We start from the raw sequence: 21,033 nt of genomic DNA, 5'->3' as shown, positions 1-21,033 counted from the left end.
TGTGGACGCCTCTCCCCCAGCTACACCCCTGGCTGTAGGCAAAGTGTTTCATCAAGTCATTTTTGACTCCTCTCCCTGGTGGCCCCTTGGAGGGAGGGAGATAATGAAGAAAATAGGGAGGGGTAGAGCTGGGGGGCCCCCAGGAGCTGGGGGGCCTAGGTTCTTTGAACCCATCTGCTCCATTGTAGCAGATGCTATAATGGCCCACCCTGCCTACAACCACAGTATGTGCCTGCTGCTGTGCTGCCTGACCTGGGCTCCATGTGGGGCCAACTGCATGGATAGGAGCGTGGGCAATCAGGATCTCTTTAATGAGGTGAGAGCTTTAGGGGAAAGGAGAGTATCCTGCCTCTCCCACCCCCGCGAACGTTAAAGGGCCATTGACTCCAAGCCGGCCTCCAGGGGCAGGGCAGGAGAGCGCTGCTCCTGCCTGGCTCTTGGAGTACATGCGGAGCAGCGAAGGGCTCACGCATCATCCTCTGGAAAGGAGGGGAGGGGGGGCAGGCCGGGGAAAGTCGGAGGGGAGGAGGAGATCCGGCGGCGGCTTGGCTTTCCCTCTCCTCACCCTGTCAGGAGCTTCCTACCCGCGCTTCACTCCCACATTTCTGCAGCGGAGAGGAGAAGGGGAGGCAGCCTCGCCCCCCCCCGCCCCAAATCCCCCGGGCGTGTTTCCGCGCGCGCGTAGGGACTAGCAGAGCCCCCGCGCTCCAGGATCAAAAGGAGTCGCTGGAGGTTCGACGAGGAGCCGGAGAAACGACGCAGAGAGCCCGGCGCGTTGGCTCGGGCCAGATCTCCGAAGGGGCGAGCAGGGAAGCCGCCGCCGCTGCGCCCCGCCTGGAGTTTGTCAGGCGCTGCGAGGGGAAGAAGCGCGAGCCCTCGGGGAGGAGCGCCTTGGGGGCACTTTCGAAGGCCGCCCGCGCCCCGCCTTTGGGGCACCAGGCGGAGGAAGCCTTCTAGCCAGCCTGCCAGGGGAGACTTCAAACGCCGTCGCGGAAACCGCAAGCGCAGCTGGTCGCCGTTAGACTCCCCTGCCGCCTGCGCCGCGCATTCTTCGGCTGGCTCGTTGCATCTCCACCGCCTCGTGGTCTCATAGCACCCCCCCCCCCGCATCTGATCAGCCTGGGGGGCAGGAGCGACGACCCCCTAGTCGCCTAGGCCAGCAGCCTCTTGCTTGCCCCTTCGTCCCAGCTCCTCCACGTCTCACACTCGCTTTCGCCCTCCGCGCTGCTGCCAGTATTCCCAGCCGCTTCCTAGTCCCAAAGTTCCTCTCCTCTCCTCCCCTTCTTGCAGCCAGACTTTCCCACCAGCTCAGCTGCCCGCTCGGCCTGCATTTAAAAGAAGCGCGCCTGCTTGCGGCTCCCCTGCCTGCCTGCCTGCCAGGATCAGTCCCTTGCCCGCCGCCAAGCGCTCTTGGAAGCCCCCCGCTTGAAGACCACCCCGCGCCTGACCTCTCAGCAGCCCGGAGGGACCGTCAGCAGCGGAGCAGTCGGGCCATCCCTGTATCCCTCCTCCATCCGCCCAGGGATGGAGTCCCGCCGCCCTCTGTCGCTGCTCTGCCTGCTGGCGGTGGGGCTGCTGTGTCCCCCGAGCCCTGCCCGGGTGGAGGCACAGACGGTGCTGACGGATGATGAGATCGAGGAGTTCTTGCGAGGCTTCTTGCAGGAGGTGGACGCCGACGAGGATGCGGAAGGACAAGGGGCTGAGAAGGTGGCTCCGGGCGGAGGCCTCCCCGAAACTCCAGGAAGGCTGGATGATCCTGCGGGAAAAGAGAGCGTCGCCGGGGAAGTGGAAGAAGGTGAGAGCCATCCTGTCTGGCTTGGGGCAAAAGGGGGGCCTATTCTGCCCTGCTTGGCCGCAGGGAGCCACTTGGTGGTGCTGGGAGGAAGGGCTGCCCACACAGGGCATCATCCATCCATTGCTTTTTCTTTTCTACCCTACACATCTCTTGGAGGGGAATGGGGAAAGACCCCCCTGGCCAATGAGGTGCTGCGGGAGGGGGCATCTTGGAGGAGAGCTGTACCAAGAGGAGGCACCTGTCAGCCCCTCCCCTCCGTCCTAGAAGACACTCCCCCCATCACCATTACTGCTGCCCACTGGATTGTCCCCAGTGAACACTGTGCTCCGTTCTCGAGATGCTTTTGATCCAGCTTTTTTTTTGTGTGGGGGGGGAAGCATTGTATTATGAGTCCAGGTTGTCCCATCTGAGAAGCAGCTTCAGCTGTGGGGCTAATTGGATGCACTGGCATCCTTGCTGTAGATCAAACAAATGAAATGACCCATGTTGAACATTCCCACAAGACTGAATTCTATATGGGTCCTCACCACCCACTCAGAATAATTTGTCTGCTTTAATACTGTTTCCCAACGGGGGGCAGACAGGTCTGCACAAATAGGCCTATGATTTGCATTTAGGGACTTGTGACATTCTAAACTTATTGAAGAGTGAGGGGTACAGTTCAGTGCGGACTGGATTGCAATGCACACCCAGTCCACACTGACCCGGAGGAGCATTGCCTTCATCCAGTTTGCAGTGGATGGAGATGCACATCTCCATCCAGATCTATAGGTTGTTGCATGTGCCTAGTTGTGTGCAGCTGCGATAGGACCAGGGCCCCTTCAGTGGGCAAGGTGACTAAGAATTCAGATTAACTAACCCCACCGTCTCCTTTAATAGCCAGGGGTCTAGCTCAAGGTGCACAAAGGGTGCTGAGGTACGAGACTGATTATATGAGGACTTGCTCACTAGAATGGCAGGCATGTCCTCCTTGAGCTGCCTAGGCTGCTTCCCCAGTCCTCTGTAGCTTTGCTCTTGTCTTAGCCACCCAGACCTGATGATGCTCTCCCTACATACAGACACAGTCATCCCTCGCCAGCCATGGTTTTACCAACCATGGTTTTAAGTATCCACGAATGGGAAATTGTGACCGGTCTTGCCAACCACAACCTGAGTATCCATGTTGGCAAGGCATTTTAGTGATTTGGGGGGCATTTTAGTGATTTGGGGGTGGTGTTCAGATCTTCAATCTGCTCGTTCCTTTTGGTGACCCTTGCTGACTCCAGGTGACTCTTGGTGATTTAAAGTGCATTTGAATGATGCTTGGGGGTTCAAAAAAAAAATTCCAGAGGTTCAATCTGCTCATTCCTCTTGGTGAATTTTGGTGATATTAAGGGATTATTTGGGGTGATTTTTAGCAATTTTTGAGCATTTCCCCCCTTTATTTTGAGGTGTTTTTGCAATCACAGTTCCCCTAACCCCATTTCCCGTTCTTTCCAATGTCTCGCCAACCACGAATTTGCCCACCATGGGGTTTTGCAGGGACATAACCCTGGCAGTTGGCGAGGGTTGACTGTATTTGCACATGAATATACACATGGAGCTGTCTTACACTGATTTCAGTTTCAGACCATTAGGCCATCTAGGTCACTGTTGTCTGCACTAACTGACAGGGGTTCTCCTTGTCTTCGGACAAGTCATAGGAACATAGGAAGCTGCCTTCTACTGAGTCAGACCATTGGTCCATCTAGCTCAGTATTGTCTACACAGACTGGCAGCGGCTTCTCCAAGGCTGTAGGCAGGACTCTCTCCCAGCCGTGACTGGAGGTGCCAGGGAAGGAACTTGGGACCTTCTGCATGGAAGCATGCAGATGCTCTTCCCAGAGTGGCCCCATCCCCTCAGGGGAATATCTGCTCACAGAGAACAGAGAGCAGAACAGGCACCACTTGCATCATATAAGAGCCAGTGTGGTGTAGTGGTTAGAGTGCTAGACTAGGACCGGGGAGACCAGAGTTCAAATCCCCATTCAGCCATGATACTTGCTGGGTGACTCTGAACCAGTCACTTCTTTCTCAGCCTAACCTACTTCACAAGGTTGTTGTGAAGAGAAACTTAAGAATGTAGTACACCGCTCTGGGCTCCTTGGAGGAAGAGTGGGATATAAATGTAAACAATAGTAAAATAATAATCATATTTCCGGAATGATAATGTACCTATTTCTCTTGCTCACACAGAGATAATCTCAGCTAGGAAGTACATGAGGGAAAGCCCTGCCCCCCGAACAGGCTCACCATCACCCAAAGCCACATCTGTTCCCCCACGGCCTGAAAAGTGAACCTTCTGGATGTGTGTCCAGATGAGAGAAGGAATTCCTCGTTCCTTCTTCTCCATCCACTCCTGTTTAAAACCCATTAGCTAATGGTTTTATCTTGCCTTCTAACACTTGGCTTAGGGAGTCATCTGGCGCAGTCTGCTCTGCAGCAGCTGGCGAACTGGTTTAGCAATTAGAAGGTGGAAGGACACTGGAAAAATAGTAACCAGAATTGTGTAGTTTGGCATGTGGAACCCTGCCCTGTGGGTGACAGCTGTACCTCTGCGTTAGATCCATGCTGCATGGTGCTGGTCTAGGAATCGGTTTGAATGCAGTCTTTTGTGTGTGCCGTGTTAAAGGAGGGTTGCCCCCATCTCCGTTCTCTGCCATTAACATTTCTACCCTGCATCCTCCAGAATGTGGTTTGGCCCCCTCTGGTACAATCGCTGACTATTTTCCCCTGCTTTGCGGTTTGGCTACAGGAAGAACAGTTTGCAGAACTCTGCCATGTTCGACACTCTTGTTCGTTCCTGGCTTTTCTGCAGCCAGTGGGAATAGCACGTTTGCTAGGCAGAAAGAAAGGCCTGGGCTTGAGTGTTTCTTCACGGAGTTGTCTGGCTGTTGTAGCCGTGTGCAAGTTTGGAAATACCTTGGGTCTGGGCCCAAGACTTTGCCAGTGCCCGAGGCAAAGTAACAAACACTGCCTTGGTGGGACCCAGCTGCTCCCTTTCAAAACTGACCTTAGCAAGCTTTGGGAGTGGTGTGGGGAGGAGGGAAGGTTGCCGGCATCTTCTTCTCTCTTTGCGCTTCTTGAAAGTTTTGCCAGGAGCGTGGGGAGAGGTGCTCCTTGAAAGCATGAGCAGAGGAGAGCTGGTCTTGTGGTAGCCAGCATGACTTGTCCCCTTAGCTAAGCAGGGTCCACCCTGGTTGCATAGGAATGGGAGACCGTGTAGGCACTGTAAGATATCCCCCTCAGGGATGGAGCCGCTCTGGGAAGAGCAGAAGGTTCCAAATTCCCTTCCTGGCAGCATCTCCATGACAGGGCTGAGAGGGACTCCTGCCTGCAACCTTGGAGAAGCCGCTGCCAGTCTGTGAAGACAATACTGAGCTAGATAGACCAATGGTCTGACTCAGTATACGGCAGCTTCCCACGTTCCCTTTCTTCTCTTTCCCCCAATGGTTGGGCTTCTATGCATTGCTCCTCTTTGCTCTATGTCGGCTTTTCTCCAGCTGCAACAGAAGTTAAGAGAGCAGCACATGGGAAAGAAAAGGCAGGGTTGGCATGCTGCCCTGGGAGTAACTTGCAGTGACTAGCAGAAGAGGGATTAAAAGATGTCATTGCTCCCACTTTCCAGTAATTCGGCAAAGCTGAGCGATAAAAGGCAGAGAAGGGATGCATGCCTGTCTTCCCAGTGTGTGGGAGAGGGACGACACAGCAGAGCAGCTCTGTCCCACCAGCTTGCCTCTCCTCCGGAGGGAGAGACAAGCCCCATGGTTCCTGGCACAAGGCTAGGTTGGATTGCAGCTCAGTGCCAGGAGGCTAGAGACGCCTCCAACCCCAGCAGCACAGACCAGAGCCCTTGCTGCTGTAGTCATTCCCACAGGCCATGGAAATGTTGCTGCTCAGAACTTTGGAATGAGGTTGTGGCCGGCTGTGGGTCTGGGAGGTGACGGAGCCCTTGCTCATCACAGACCTTCTCTTGGAGGCAGAGGCGGTGACTCACAGAGCGAGGCCTCTGCACATGCCCAGGATTCCTGGGTTTCACGCGTGGGGGGTGGGTGGGGAAGAAGCTGGAAATAAGCTTTCAGGAAACTCATTGTGGAATCCTGGCCTGGAGTTGTGAACCCCATAAGATGATTATTATTTTATTATTATTATTTTTGCATTTATATCCCGCTCTTCCTCCAAGGAGCCCAGAGCGGTGTACTACATACTTGAGTTTCTCTTTCACAACAACCCTGTGAAGTAGGTTAGGCTGAGAGAGAAGTGACTGGCCCAGAGCCACCCAGCTAGTTTCATGGCTGAATGGGGATTTGAACTCAGGTCTCCCTGGTTCTAGTCCAGCACTCTAACCACTACACTGGAGAATTCTGGAGAAGCAAGATTCCCAGTTATAGGGTGAGGACCCTGTCTGCGTTCAGTTCTCCATGAATACACACTGAAGCACTATTCAGACATTATGTTGTAGAAGTCTGCAGATATCTGTACACTCATATATGTTTTTTGTGTGCATGACTGTACCTGCATTCATTTTAAAAATGCCCCTCAGCTGCTTACAGATACAAAGTGTACTGCTGTACCTGTGTTCAACATTATGGGGCCTTGCACACGGTCAGCTGGGGGAAGAGCCTTTGCCCTGATTCCCACAGAGCCTCCATTCAGCTGTCCTACATAGTTCATCACTCTCCAGATGCTTGCAGCTGCCGAGAGCTGGGACAAGAGAAGGTCTTCCAGGTATTGGGAGAGACCTCCCACAATGTTGCGTGCTGCCAGCAGTAGGAAAAACCTCATTATATCAGAGCCACCCTTTGATTGGCCATGAGAGGAAAGGAGGCGGGCCAAGCCCCATCCAAGCCATTTTGAGCAACCAGTCATAGAGCATGCTGTGCAGAGCAGCACATTCACAGATCACAGCCCCTCTAGCCGCAGTGTTCTTTGACAAACATGGCGGCTGGCAGCCAGGACCTGCAGAAACAGGGGAAAGCAGACCCGGTGAACAACCTTACCTGAGGCAGCAGGGCTACTACTCTACAATAGCCTGGGTTAAGATCGAGGGTTAGAAGCAGGGTTATCCAGATCCAGACTACCAGGGCTTGGGGGATTTGCCCTGGTTCACATGGGCACGTAGGGCACGTAACCCTGTGTTATCAGCCTCTAATCCAGGTTTAGATGATCGTGTGAAGCGGTTTAATGTTAATAACTATAGCAGTGTATGCATCTATATCTGTGTACATTGCATACTTGTAGGAGTGTTGAACATAACATGTGACTAGGGTTTATGTCAACTGAATGCATGTAGGTTCCCTCTTGTGTGTCCACTCATCTTGCATGTGTTCTGAGAACAAGGCTTCAGTTTTTTGTTTTTTCTTAGTGAAGTGGAGATTGTTCCTCCTCCCTTCCTATTACGAATGGTGAAGAGACTAGAGACCAGGAGGCTGGCTGAGTGGGAGAAAGCAATCTCAGCATGCATCCAGTTGGGGGAAGCTCACCCATTCCAGTACCTTTTTTGCTGGACACTTAACGGGACTGACTATACTTCTTTTTTTCACAGGAGCAGCAGGGAAAGTTCAGGAGAAGCCCAAAAAAGGGAAAAAGGAGAAGTCTCCCAAACCGACCAAGAAGCCTAAAGAGAGACCTCCCAAGGGTCCCAGGAAGGAGAAACCTCCCAAGCCTACCAAAAAGCCAAAGGAGAAACGCCCCAAAGCAACAAAGAAACCCAAAGCGCCCAAGGCCACCAAAAGGCCGGCGGCAGGAAGGAAAAGAGAAAAGCCTCCTAGCATCCAACCAAGTGAGGAAGAGAAAAGCTACTTTCCAGAAAGGCCACTGGTTCCACCCACTGCCCAAGAGGAAGACGGCTATGAGGCGCCTGATTCGTCCCGAATTCACTCGCCTTATGGGAGGGAGGATGAGGAGTCCCGAGTGAACGAAGAAGGAGGGGAATGTAAGTGACTGTCATCTCTCTGCTGTTGGTCATGTGGCTAACTGCTTGCCCTCTCTTTCTCTTTCCTGTTTCCCCTTTCCACAGCACTCTCATCTTCCATAGGGATGTGCACGGATCGGTCTGGAGGCCATTATAGAGGCCTCGGAACCAGTTCAAAATTGGGCCAGTCCGCCAGCGGGGTGTGTGTCTCTCCCTTTAAGGATGTGGAGGGGATTGCACTTACCCCTCCCGCTGCTTTTCGCCCGCCGGCGCTCTGTTTCTGTGAAAAGTTTGGGGGGCGGCAGCATTCTTCCCTGCCTCCACTGCCCCCATTCTTGTCCGGAAATACCGGAAGTAATAAGCGCGCAGCGTGTGATGTGCGCGGCGGGCGTGCATGACGGTGGGCGCATGTGCGCTTGTTACTTCCGATATTTCTGGACAAGAACGGGAGCAGGGACGGCAGGGAGGAACGCAGAGCCTGCTATCGCAAAGTCCAATGGCAATCCTTAGAGCAGGACTGGGTCAACCTAAAGTGGACAAATAGATGTCAGAAATAAAGTCTCTTGGGTGAGGGATTGCAGTTCTGTGGGGGAGTATCTGCTTGGCATGCAGAAGGTCCCAGGTTCCTTGCCAGAGCATCTCCAGGTAGGGCCTTCTTTGCATGTAGAAGGTTTGCATATAGAAGGTTTGCATGTAGAAGGTCCTAGGTTCAATCCCTGGCATCTCCAAATAGTTTGAGAGGAACGCCTGCCTGCAGCCTTGGAGAATCTGCTGCCAGTCAGTGCAGACAATACTGAGCGAGATGGACCAAGGGTCTGACTCAGTATAAAGCCGCTTCCTGTGTACAGGAGACGCTTGAATATTGGGCACGATGGACTGAGGGTCTGCCTCAGTAAAAGGCTGCTTCCTGTGTTTCTATGGCTTTCTGCATCCCCCTTGAACTTTCTACAAGGGGTTGAATGCCCTTCTGTGATGTACCCCATCCTACCTGGAGAGATGCTTCTCACCAACTGCAGGGGTGACAAAAGCTTCGGCCTTCCCTACAGTTCTGTCCCATTCCATCTCCCCAAGCTTTGGGTCTTTGCTACTTTATCTCTGACCCTTGCTATCTTTTCTGCAGCTCTGTACCCAGTGGAGCCAACGGAACCACGATGGGATGAGAAACAGGATCCAAACAGGCATCACAGTAAGAGTAATTGGGGTGTGGGCCCCTGGTGAGTGGCTGATTGAGTGCCAGCCATGGGACTGATGAGTATAAAAAGCCCGGGGAAGGGAACAGCAGAGAGTGCTGTACAGTGGATCATGGCAGGACATAAGCATAGGTCAGGAGGTCACATGACCCAAGGACAGTCCAATGGGAGGGGCAGACCAGGGGGTCTGGATTAAACATGAGTGGGGCAAGCATGCTGTGTAATGCACCCTGGAGTAGAACGTGAGCAAGGCAGAGAATGGTAAAAGTACACCGCAGAGGCAGAAGTGTCTCTTTGTGTGGGACCTAGTTTAATCCCTCTCCGTTCATGAGGTCATTCATACAATCAAAAAATGTGTTCTACCTGGGTTTGGGAGCTGTGCGTGCTCCCAATTTTCAGTAGTGTGGGAGCAAGGGAAGAGGAAAACCTGGGTAGCTTTTCCTCCTACCTTGCTTCCACTCAATCACTTCTACTCAGGTTTTCCTCTTACTTTGCTTCCACACAACCGAAAATCGGGAGCACACACAGCTCCCGAACCTGGGCAAAACACAGCTTTTGATTGTGTGAATGACCTCCATTTGTTTGTTTTTAGCTGACTTCTATGAGCCCCCTACTGACCCACAGGAGCCCAGAAGAGAGGACTGGAATCCAGGAACCCGGCCAGGTGGGTTAGCTCACACATATCCATGTTGGCTATTTGCTCTTGCTGTCCTTTAAATCACAGGCTAGTCTAGACAAGGAGGGACAGATTAATGAACATTAGGTGGGGGGGCCCCCATGCTGAACAATTTTCTGGCAGTAGCTGATCCATAAACCTTACACAGACACGTATGTAGACTCTGACTTGCACAGCATGATCACTCCGTGGTACCTCAGCCTTGCTAATACTGTGCTCCAAGACCTTCTGCAGTAGACATTATTCTGCTCTTAATGTTGGCCAGACCTTTTACTATTCTCCATTTTCCTGCAGACTGGAATGTAGCCACTACCTCCTGAGGAAAAACCCAGCATGCTGTACGCTGCAGAGGGTTTTAAAGGCGTTCAGTACCTGGTCTAACACAGTATCGGTGATTCCACACTGGAACTCAATCCAAGTAGCAGAAATGGCTCTGCTATTCTGCAGTTGTCAGTGCTGGGGCATGGTCAGGCATAGAGAGAGGTGCTGGAGACCTGCTGTCCAGGCAAAGTTGCAGCCTGACCTGGAACTCCAGAACCTAGGAGCACCTAGGTTCCAGGAGCACTAGGTTCCTCCACTAGGTTCTCACTCCAGAACCTAGGTTCACGTCAGTATTCAGGGAATGGGGCCATAGCTCAGTGAGGGAGCATCCGTTTGCATGCAGAAGGTCCCAGGTTCAATCTTTGGCTTTTCTAGGTAGGGCTCAGAGAGACTCCTGACTGTTCAGGGGTAACGTTCCACCAAAATACTATGGAATTTAAAACCGCTATATTCAAAACTTAAATCTGACCTGGGAAAGGGGTTAGGTTCCTTTGAACTTTTAAAACCCCAACCCCACAGCCAGGAAGCAGCTCTGGCTCATTTGCCAGGTTGGGGATTTAAAAGTTAAAGGGGTTTAACTTTAAATCTCAACTGAGCCAAAGAGAAGCCATCCTTCAGCTGAGAGGCAGTTTCTCTTTTGCCCAGCTGGGATTTAAAAGTTTTCTCTTTCATTCTTAGCCATGAATGAGCATCCTGCATTGCTTCTCTGCTGGGAAGGGGTTGGGGATTTAAAAGTTAAAGGGGTTTCCCCATTAACTTTTAACTCTGCACAAGACCAGAACGGCCTCTGCAATAACTAAATTTGTGTACCAGGAAATTGCCCATTAAAGGTCAAAACTGCAAAAGCTAAACCTGTGGTATGCAAAAGTCTTCTATATTTATGAATGCTCTGACTGTTAGCCCTCGTCCTCATCACCAGTGCACTAATCTGCAGGTTCCCCCAGTATAAGGAACATTGTTGGCTGAGGTTTGGTATCTTAGAAGAGAATCCCAAACTTCCATATGGAACTGCAGCAGTTACGGAGTTGCCTTGTTTCTTGCATGTAGCTTCGGTAAATCAAGCCTGTTTGATCCAACAGCTTCCATACATCCCTTGCCCACCAAGCCCTGTGACCTGGACTGCCCCCAGCTTCAGGATGTGTCTGTGCTTCTTTTCTTTCTCTAGAATCCCCAGGAGAGCTAGAGCCGCCTACGCTGGATTACAATGAGCAGATTGAGCGCGAAGACTATGAGGATTGTACGGTGCTGTTCTGCTGACTTGCCCTTCCTTGTAGTAACAGTTCCTCTGTTTATGGGGTGACCATATTGCATTGATGTGGGTGGAGCAGCAGCATGGTCCATGCCTCGAGGGCAGATGATTATTTGTTGGCTTGTTTCCATGGCTGTGCAATGGTCTAATCCCTCATGGGCCTTTTGGGATGGAGATCTTCCATTTGCAGAACGCTTGAGATCATTGCTATGTGCACTCCATGGTCCTACACAGGTATGGAACTTCGTATAGCCACTGAATCCAGCACCCAAAGAATCTCAGCGTTCATTTTAAAATCAAGTTTCTAGTACTTATGAGTGTAGACACATTTGGAATTCTATGGCAAAATCCTAGTGATATTTTTGATGCCAGGAGGTGGTGGTGTGGAGAATTTAATGTGGCATTAGGTAAAGAATTCAGGAGCCCAACAATTTCCACTCTTGGTGTTGCTTATTATTCATTGGCCTACTTAAAAATTGTTGTGAAACTGAATGAGACAAAATACCGTAAAGCATATGGTGGGTCACAATTCACAAATGTGTCACATTCAGACCCAAATTTTAGGTTGACCACACAGCTGGCACTTAATTGAAAATGAAAAACACACAGAAGAGAGAGAGAAAATTGCCAGATGAAATTGTTATTTTTTAACTGTTAAATTTCTATACCACTTTTCATTAAAACTATCTCAAGGTGATTCACACAAAATTTAAAACAAGACTACAAAAATTACAGGGTTAAAATATTAGCTAGAGTATAAAAATACAGATCTGATTAAAAAAGAAGCACAATAAATTGCCTCTGCGTCTGTGGTCATCCTACAGAAAAGGGGAAAGTGGATGTCTTTCCCCAAACTAAACTAAACTAAACAAGGTGTTTTCAACACCTTGAAAGTGGTGCCCATGTTCCTGGGTGGGATTAAAGGTGAATTCTGGGTGTGATAAGACTGTAGGCCTCTGCTGGAAACTCTTTGCACATTCTGAGTGCTGCAGGAATGACTGATAATAATAATTACACAAGGCCACGTGATCTTTCTTGAATTTGTACAGAGATTCAGGGAGGAAACAGCTTGGCAGCCCAGGCTTTACTCCTTCCCTGCTCCCCTGTCCTTTCCCCATTTCCCTGTCTATGGTTCTTTTGGCCCACGTGAGTGGAAAATGCCCAGCACTCTCTGAATAATGCTTGGCAGATGGGAGAGATTTTGCCAAAGGAAACAGAGCTGCCCTGCACTAGGAACCCAAGCTGATGGTCTCCTGCTTGGCTGAGTGGTCCCTTTCTCTTGTCCACTGATTCTATAAACGCTACGCTGGCTGCAAAGTTAGCTAGCTGCAGTAGTCTGGAGTGCTTCCTGCCATCTATTTATGCCCTAAAAATCTAGACAATTGGAATTTTATGTTCTCTGTGGTCTCCCATTTTTGGGGTTTTTTTTGGTTTTGTTTGTTTTTTGCGCACATTTCCCAACATTGCCAGAATTATCTAGGCAAAACTTTTCATCTTCAGCATGTGGTCACTGAGCCTGCAGCAATGACCTCAGTCCTCTCTTTCAGCATTTCCATTGGGAATCCTAAGTGTCCTTTGGTTCACTCTGCACAATCAGGTTTCGATCAATTGCCAGTAGCACGTGCAAAATTTTGTCATTTCTGGTGGGCTTGTGTTCCACCATACTCCATGACTGACGTCCAGACTAAAATGCTCCCGAGTAGCCGAACTGAACTGAATTGAAATTCAGAAATCCTTTACAGTAACTCCTGAGTAGTACTATTGAGTAATATTATTACTATTATTAGTACAATTGAGTAAGTTGGTCTGGGTCCCTGCCCATGCCACCTTGATTGTAGGAGGGTACCCCTCCCTGCCTCCCTCTGCATGTGCACACAGCAGCAAGTGACAGAACCCTCTTCCTTCCCCCACAGTTGAATACATCAGACGCCAGCACAAACCCAGCAAACCACCGGGCAGGAGGAAACCTGAGAGACCCCGGCTGGAGCCAGAGGAGAAGCCAAGTATGCAGCTCGTTTCCTTTGGCTCACTTGCCTTCTGCTAGGATGTTGGAAAGTCAAGGGAGATTAAGAGGTGGGGAGGGGCAGGCTGGCAGTCAAGGAGGGAAAGGAATGGAAAACATCCCGAGATAGTAAAGGCAGGAGGAAGATAAATGATTTGGAGCTTCAGGCTACGAAATCCTTTTCTCTTGTGCTTGCTGGACGTGTGTGTGTGTCTCGCTCTCTTTCTGATTTCTGGTGTTCCGCATCTGGTGCTTGGAAAGTGAAACTCATTTTTCAGCCTTTTGTTGATAAGTCTTGTGGTTCTGTTAGAAGGAACTCGGAGGAGTGCCCCTATTTTCTCCATTCCCTCCCGTGTTCAGGGCTTGCAGGCCAAGAATAGAACTTGGGTGTTCCTCATCCTGGTCAAGCAGGGGCCATCATTTCAGGAGGCGAGGTGAGGCAGTTGCCTCAGGAAGCAGATTACTGGGGTACCAGCAGGGCGGCAAGATCAGTCTTGGGGTCTGATCGGATCCTTGCGAGCTTTGCAAGGCACGCCTCTCCTCACCCTCCTTGCAAAGCTTGCAAGGGGCACCAGGAGAGAAGAGGAGACTGCTGGCAACCTTCCCTCTTCCCTGCCCACCCTCCATGGGCATGGGGCAAAGCAGCATTTAGCACCTTGCCTCAGGTACCAGCATTCCTTGGGCTGCCCGTATGGTCAAGAGTGTGATCAGTCCTCTCCAGGTTTTGATGGGCAGGTTCCTTAGACAGCTAGAGGTCAAAGGAAGGCAGGTGGCGCTGAGCCTGAGGGAGGAAGCAAAACTTCAGGCTGGGTATTATTATTATTATTAATTTATTACATTTATATCCCGCTCTTCCTCCAAGGAGCCCAGAGCGGTGTCCTACATACTTAAGTTTCTCTTTCACAACAACCCTGTGAAGTAGGTTAGGCTGAGAGAGAAGTGACTGGCTCAGAGTCACCCAGCTAGTTTCATGGCTGAATGGGGATTTGAACTCGGGTCTCCCCGGTCCTAGTCCAGAACTCTAACCCCTACACCACGCTGGCTGGTATTTGACTGAGCAAGGTGGTATGTGTCTTGACTGTGGGTGCCACAGCATCACTGCTTACACAAGCATCCCTGATGCAAATGCAAGTATCACTGAGAGTGCTATAGTCTCACTGGCTGCATCCTCTGCTAAAGGAAGCGGAATGATACAGTTGGGCAGATTGGTTAGCGGCTTGTGTGTCGAACTGCTGTGTAATCCTGCATTCTTCATTCCTCAGCTGCCCTCTTTTGCTTCTCTTTCTTCTCTTTCTCCTTGTTCTGCCCTGTCCCTTCTGTTATTGTCCTGCCCCATCTTTTCTGCTATCCCTTTTCTGGTTATTGGCCTTGAATCCTGGCTTTTTGCCCACAATGGTCTGTCTAGCATAGCAAGGACAACGATTTTTATCAACTCTTCCTGCTGTTATCGGCTATTTTTGTTGCTTACATTTTAACTTGATATACAGTAGCAGCCACTCACCCCATTCACATGACCATGGCATATCTGGGTACAGCCTCTGACCTGGGTACGCATGGTCGTGTTGAAGGGGGTGGTGTACAAACATGCCCATTCACATGACCATGCATACCCAGGTCAGAGACTGTACCCAGGTATGCATGGCTGTGTGAATGGAGTGGCTGACTGTACCACCCCTTAGTTCTTTGATCCCACCTTTACATTTTCTCTCTCTCTCTTTTTGTCTGTCCACAAGTGTGTGTATATATATATATACCTGCCAATTGACAATAATGCTTCGTACATCTGATGAAGTGGACTCTAGACTGCAAACACTTATGCTGACATAAATGTGCTAGACTTTAAGGTGCTACAAGACTTGTTGTTTGTGACTGAACTGGTTCTCCTAGTCCTGATATTGCCGAAATATTTCCCAGGCTTTTGATTTAGGTATGCATTCTGCCTCCCTCACCTTGGAACACTCCAGCTTTTCTCTGGGTGCGCATGCATAGAATTCGCACGTGTGCATTTGGGGTGAGGAGAAGCCAGACGTAGTGATTATTCCTGATAGCTGGGAATGTCCCCCCATCTACCAATTTCGTATAAGCCTTGATCCAAGTGTGTGAATTCGCAGCAAATGTGTTGACATCCCGTCTGCACAGCAACTGGTGGGTTGGTTTTAGTATATACATCGGGACAGCCAATGTCTATGTTTTCTGGAACCATTCTGTTCTCCAGAAACTAGTTTGGAGGGCAAAAGTGTATTTTGGCATGTGTGTGCTGTGCATGCATGATGCTGCCCCCACCCCCTCAACAGACCGTCAGGCTGAGTAATAAACTTGTTTTCACTTTGCCGTAAGAGCTTCGCATTGGTGAAACAAATGTTCTTGTGGTGTATATATATGATATAAGTGTGATGCCTCCTTGCTTCTCTGCGTAGCCATTGACCGAGGCATTTTACTAGCAAAACCCAAAGAGAATGGTATCGTGTGGAATATGTGACAGCCAGGGATGGCCCCAGATCTTGCAGTGCTTGAGCTGAGGCATCATATACTGCCTTTCCCCACACCCCTGATGAGGGTCACCCCCCTCTCAAAACCAGCCGTTGCAAGTATTGAAAGTGCATGGAGAGTAGCAAGGAAGGAAGGAAGGTTGCTAGGAGCCCCCTTTTTCTCTCCTCATGCTTCTTGCAAGATTTGCCAGGAGACTGAGGCTTTCCTTGCAGGTGTCAGATCGGTCCCAAAGAGCTGCTCAGATGCCAGGGACCGGGGGCATCTCACTGCTCTGCTGATGTCCCAGTAATCTGCTGCCTGAGATGACTGCCGTGCCTCGCCTCACAAAAGGGCCACCCCTGGTTAACTGTTGTAAACACTTTTATTTCCTTTCAAGTGAAATGTCACGAAGCTGCTGCTTGGTTAAAATTTGGCAGAGCTCCACGGCTGGAGGAGGATGCTGCATGCATTTCTTCTTTTATTTCTAGACATGTTTACCTGTCTTCAAAGCAGCAACACAATATTAATCATGAGGCTGTTGGCTGCACCCATGGGAACTATAGCTGCAAACTTGGTGTGCCTATAGGCCTTCCCTGCCCTCTCCCAAAGGGCTGTTGGGCGGCTGCCCAGTTGCATCACTGAGGGTCTTACTGGCATCTGCTGACTGAGCAAAGAGGCACCTTTTAAAACTGATGATTCTCTTATATTTAGCAGGGGGTGAGCAACTGGCCCTGTCCATCCCCAGCACAGCATCTCTCTGGTGGCTGTTGCTGGTGTTTTCCTTATGTTTCTTTTTACGGTGTGAGCCCTTCGGGGGACAGGGCACCATTTTATCTCTATCTATCTATCTATCTAGACATCTAGACATCTTGGGAACTTTTTTGAAAAGCGGTCCATAAATATCCGTCATATTCATATTTGTATCTGTATCTTGCTCTGCAGAGAGGCCTGAGCCGCCGACCACCCCACCCTTCGAGAGTCATTATGAAGAAGGGCTGGAGCTGCCAGATTATGGGGACCGTAAGTATTATCCCATGCCTCTCTCTGGAAAAGTCAGGCAAGGAAATCATCTGCTTGGAATGGCTCTTCTGCTGCCGGAGTATTGGTGCTAAAGCAGAGCGTCTGGCATGTCCGATCTGCCGCACTGCTTTTACCAGCTGAGGTCAGCATCACTCTAACGGCACTGTTGAAAGGCCCAGGTCAGCACACAGCTCAGAATAAACAACGGGAACTCAAAGAAACTGCCTTTCAAAATAAATGTACAAGGACACAGGGCAAATCCCAAACAAATTGTCCCATATCTCCAGGAAAGCTAAACTTAGAATTGACTTCCTGCCCATCCAAGTGTGGATCCCATGTTGGGTTCCTTCGTCAGATAACTCTGTATGTAGAGAGTTCAAGCTATGCAGATCCAGTTTAGGTTACCCTGAACATATCATCACACTGAGCCTGCACAGTTTGCAGGTAAATCTGGCCCCACTGTAGTTGGTCACTGCTCCTAGCAAGGGACAGTTGGGTAGTGTTGGGTTGGGAAGTGGTCAACTAAGCTTCCCATCTCCACTTAGCCATGAAGCTGAATAAATGGCCACTGTTAGCCTCACGGGACATTTGTGAATAAGTGAGGTAAGGATTGTAAAGTATTTTACAGGAGAGCTGGTCCTGTAGTAGCAAGCATGAATTGTCCCCTTTGCTATGCAGGATCCACCCTGGTTTACATTCAAATGGGAGACTACATGTGAGAGCACTGTAAGATATTCCCCTAAGGGGATGGAGCCTCTCTGGGAAGAGCACCTGCATACTTGCATGCAGAAGGTTCCAGGTTCCTTCCCTGCAAGCTCCAAGATAGGGCTGAGAGAGACTCCTGCCTGCAACCTTGGAGAAGCCACTGCCAGTCTGTGTAGACAGTACTGAGCTAGATGGACTCATGGTCTGACTCAGTATAAGGCAGTTTCCTATGTTCCTACTTTGTATATGTACCTATTTCATTTCTATCATGCCCTTTCTTCTGTGGAACTGAAGGCCTGGTCTATACAGTTCCCAGGCAGTCTTTCACCCAGGCTTAGATCAACTGGGAGAAGATTAGCTTCAGCAGCTTTGCTGCATCATGTGCTTTCAGAGCATGCCTTGGGAGCTGTGGGTATGGCAATGTTGGGGAACCTCAGTTGTGATGGATGGCGGGGCTGGAAAAGAGCTGGCATTCCAGTTGCTGCCTCACCAATTGCATTCCCCGCCCCCTATAGCGGACTACACTCTGCCCCACCCGAAGCCCGACGTATTTCCCAGCAAAAAAGACGAGGAAGATGCGATGGAGACCGATGAAGAGAAACTCAGACTAAGTGAGGAGGCAGCAGGAGGGTGGGCTGCTAACGGAATGGGGATTTGATTATAGAACTGATGAGAGTGGAAGAGGCTGGTTGCCCTCAAGCCTATCCCATTCTTGCTCCCCACAGCAGAGCTAATGCTGGAATGGGAAAACCTTGTATTCACCACTGCGGTTCTGTCCACTAGATAGCTCCATGCAAACCCCTGCATGATCCCCACTCCCACCTTCCCATCGAATGCAGGCACCATCCTTACACTTCTGTAGGCTCACCTTGCACACTTGCTATTTAATGCATTTGGCAACTCACTTCCTCCTTCATACATTCACAAAACTGTGCCTGCACTGTCCAGGACACGTGTGGGTTTGTCCTGGTGTAACTCTGCTCCTCTTTCTTCTGGAACAGAGAAACCCAAGAAGGGGGTTGGCAGCAGCAAAGAGGATGAGGATGTTGGCCCAGATGAAGACAAATGGACAGAGGAGAGAACCAAAGAACGCAAAGGTGGGTAACCTTTGGGTCCAGAAATGAGAGGTGCATCAATGCATGGAGGAAAACGTGTAAAGATGCTAAGGAAAACTTATTTAGTTTTTGACCTAAGGTGTTTTCTGACCCAATGTGCTTTTTTGAGACCCATCCCTCTTGTGTTAATTCACTATACCTGAAGATAACACAGAGAGGAATGTTCTCAGAGCACATTAGGTCAACTTCAAAACCTGAATCAGTTTTCTGCAGTGATTTGTAAATGTTTTCCTCCATGGATTGGTAGATGGCTGTGTCTCTGTACACAGCCTCCGTTCACGTCATTATGAGGCCAGCCCTGTCTGTAGCTGGCTTTTTGAGTCAGCATCAAAGAATCCTGGAAAAACTGGTCTGGAGAGAGGCTGTGGTGAAACAGTCGTGTGGTCACTCCTGCCCGGCTTAAAGGCAAATCAATGAAGTCAGGATGCCAACTGACTAAACATCTGTGAAACTAATTGGGCTTGTAACTTGCGCTCACAGCTCCTGAACCTAGGGTAGGAGGAGGCTTCTCATCTTGTGGCAGTGAATTCCATAGGTGAATGGGATTCACCTATGGAATTCACTGCAGGACTTTTAATCTACTTCCCCTCACAGATGTCTCTGTTTTCCTGTACTGTAAGAGAAAGAGAGAATTTTTTTCTCATTCTCTCTGCTTTCTCCACACCATTGACAACACCATAAACTTCTAGATGTCTTTTTCTTCTGTCCCTGGACATTGATCCCCTAAACTTTGTCTTCTCTTCCCTGGATGCAGGGAAGCCAAAGAAAACAGGAGGGAAAAAGTGGGAGACAGATGAAGATGAGTGGACTCCAGAAGAGAAAATAAGTGAGTGTTGAAGTGGGGATTTTAAAGGTTGAAGCCTGGTATTCAAGTGGTTCAGCTTTTTCTGTTTCCCGTGTTTGTTTGTAGCCTCCGTTATCCTGCCGTCCAAGTCTCACCACAGACAGAGCTGTTGCCTTGGAATCGAAGCGCTCTGTTGTGTTCAATGTTCATGCCTAAGAATCAGTTGGCTGTGTTTGGTTCATGGGATGCAAGAGGGTCTTACAGTGCAGGGTCTGGCATGCAATGAGTCAGGTCTGCTAATCTGTCTAGCCCAGCATTGTGAACTCTGACTGAACATAAGGACAGCCGTGCTGGATCAGGCCCAAGGCCTATCCAGTCCAGCATCCTGCTCCACACAGCGGCCCACCAGATGCCTCTGGGAAGCCCACAGTCAAGAGGTGAGGGCATGACCCCTCTCTTGCAGTTGCTCCCCTGCAACTGGTTTCTTGCCTCTGAGGCTGGTTTATAGCCACCAAACTAGTCACCAGTGATAGACTTGTGCTCCATGAATTTGTCTAAGCCCCTTTTAAAGCCATCCAAACTAGTGGCCATCACCACATCCCATGGCAAAGAATTCCATAGATTAATTATGCACTGTGTCAAAAAGTACCTTTGTCGGTCCTAAATTTCCCGACCTTCAGTTTCGTGGGATGACCCCAGGTTCTAGTGTTGTGAGAGAGGGAGAAAAATTTCTGTCTGTCCACTCTCTCTGCTCCGTGCATGATTTTATACACCTCGGTCATGTCTCCCCCACTTCTTTTCCAAACTAAGGAGCCCCAGATGCTATAGCCTTGCGTCATAAGAAAGGTGCTGCAGGCCCTGATCATCTTGGTTGCCCTCTTTAGTTACTGTATTGTATTTCCCGAATCTGAGCCTTTTCAATAGGAGGTTTCAGTCCGAGCTGTTTTTGCACTACTAATATTAACATCTGGCCATTCCTCGCAAGGAAGAGAAAGCAGATCGGAAGAAACATTTTTAATGCAAATGAGCGTTCTGACTATTGGCTGCCGTAATTCAATGGAACTTCCGTGTTCAGAGGCAGTAGCTCTGGATATCAAACAGTGGGTAAAAGTTATTGCCCTTATGCCCAGCCTTTGGACATTCCAGAGGTATCTGGTTGCCTGTTATTGGAAAGAGGATGCTGGTCTAGAGGGACCTTTGCTCTGAATCTATCAGTGGTCTGGTTCTTGTCCTGATGTTCTTAAGGGCAAATGATGACTCAAATAGCAGGCGGGAAAGAATCTTCAGCAGGATTTGGGGCAGAATCAATCAATTTGGGGCAGAATTTATTTAGTTATTTGGGGCAGAATGGTTAATTGGGGCAGTATTTGGGGTAGAATAGAGCAATAGAGGCAGAATTGAGCATTGCGCAACATCTTGTCACCTAATGGCTCTCAGCTGAATGTACAAACGACTCCACCTAATTAAAAATGTTTTGCATGACATGACATGACATGACATGACATGACAAAACTTCCGTATCTGTGATGGTTGTTCCATACATGCAGGTCCTCACTTGATGGTGATGATGCAGCCATCAAGTGACAAAGGTGCATGTGTGAAGTTGTCTGCCTCTTCTGCATTGCAGAGTGTCCTCCCATTGGAGTGGAATCTCACCGGGTTGAGGATGATCAGATCTTCGCTTCCTCCATGCTGCGCCACGGTTTGGGAGCCCAGCGCGGGCGTCTCAACATGCAGGTAATCGACAACCTTTCTGCATCGCGCTTTAGTTGTTC

General features: G+C 49.8%; 1 protein-coding gene across 2 annotated transcripts in view; it reads left to right on the top strand.

The window, feature by feature from the left end:
- The first annotated feature begins 633 nt into the window (after nucleotides 1-633).
- Nucleotides 634-21,033, top strand: part of AEBP1 (AE binding protein 1) — a 40,046-nt gene continuing 19,646 nt past the window's right edge. The window contains exons 1-11 of one of the 2 annotated variants that reach the window (XM_053269846.1): nucleotides 634-1,795; nucleotides 7,359-7,748; nucleotides 8,848-8,913; nucleotides 9,510-9,581; nucleotides 11,080-11,151; nucleotides 13,077-13,166; nucleotides 16,577-16,654; nucleotides 17,875-17,970; nucleotides 18,361-18,456; nucleotides 19,229-19,300; nucleotides 20,886-20,995. In XM_053269846.1, coding sequence (XP_053125821.1) covers nucleotides 1,525-1,795; nucleotides 7,359-7,748; nucleotides 8,848-8,913; nucleotides 9,510-9,581; nucleotides 11,080-11,151; nucleotides 13,077-13,166; nucleotides 16,577-16,654; nucleotides 17,875-17,970; nucleotides 18,361-18,456; nucleotides 19,229-19,300; nucleotides 20,886-20,995 — 1,413 coding nt within the window. In that variant the 5' untranslated portion in view covers nucleotides 634-1,524. The remainder of the gene's footprint in view (nucleotides 1,796-7,358; nucleotides 7,749-8,847; nucleotides 8,914-9,509; nucleotides 9,582-11,079; nucleotides 11,152-13,076; nucleotides 13,167-16,576; nucleotides 16,655-17,874; nucleotides 17,971-18,360; nucleotides 18,457-19,228; nucleotides 19,301-20,885; nucleotides 20,996-21,033) is intronic. The other variant, XM_053269847.1, reaches the window with a different exon arrangement.

Source organism: Hemicordylus capensis, chromosome 8, assembly GCF_027244095.1.
Source record: "Hemicordylus capensis ecotype Gifberg chromosome 8, rHemCap1.1.pri, whole genome shotgun sequence".
Taxonomy (NCBI): domain Eukaryota; kingdom Metazoa; phylum Chordata; class Lepidosauria; order Squamata; family Cordylidae; genus Hemicordylus; species Hemicordylus capensis.
This window is presented reverse-complemented; position numbering and strand designations above follow the sequence as displayed.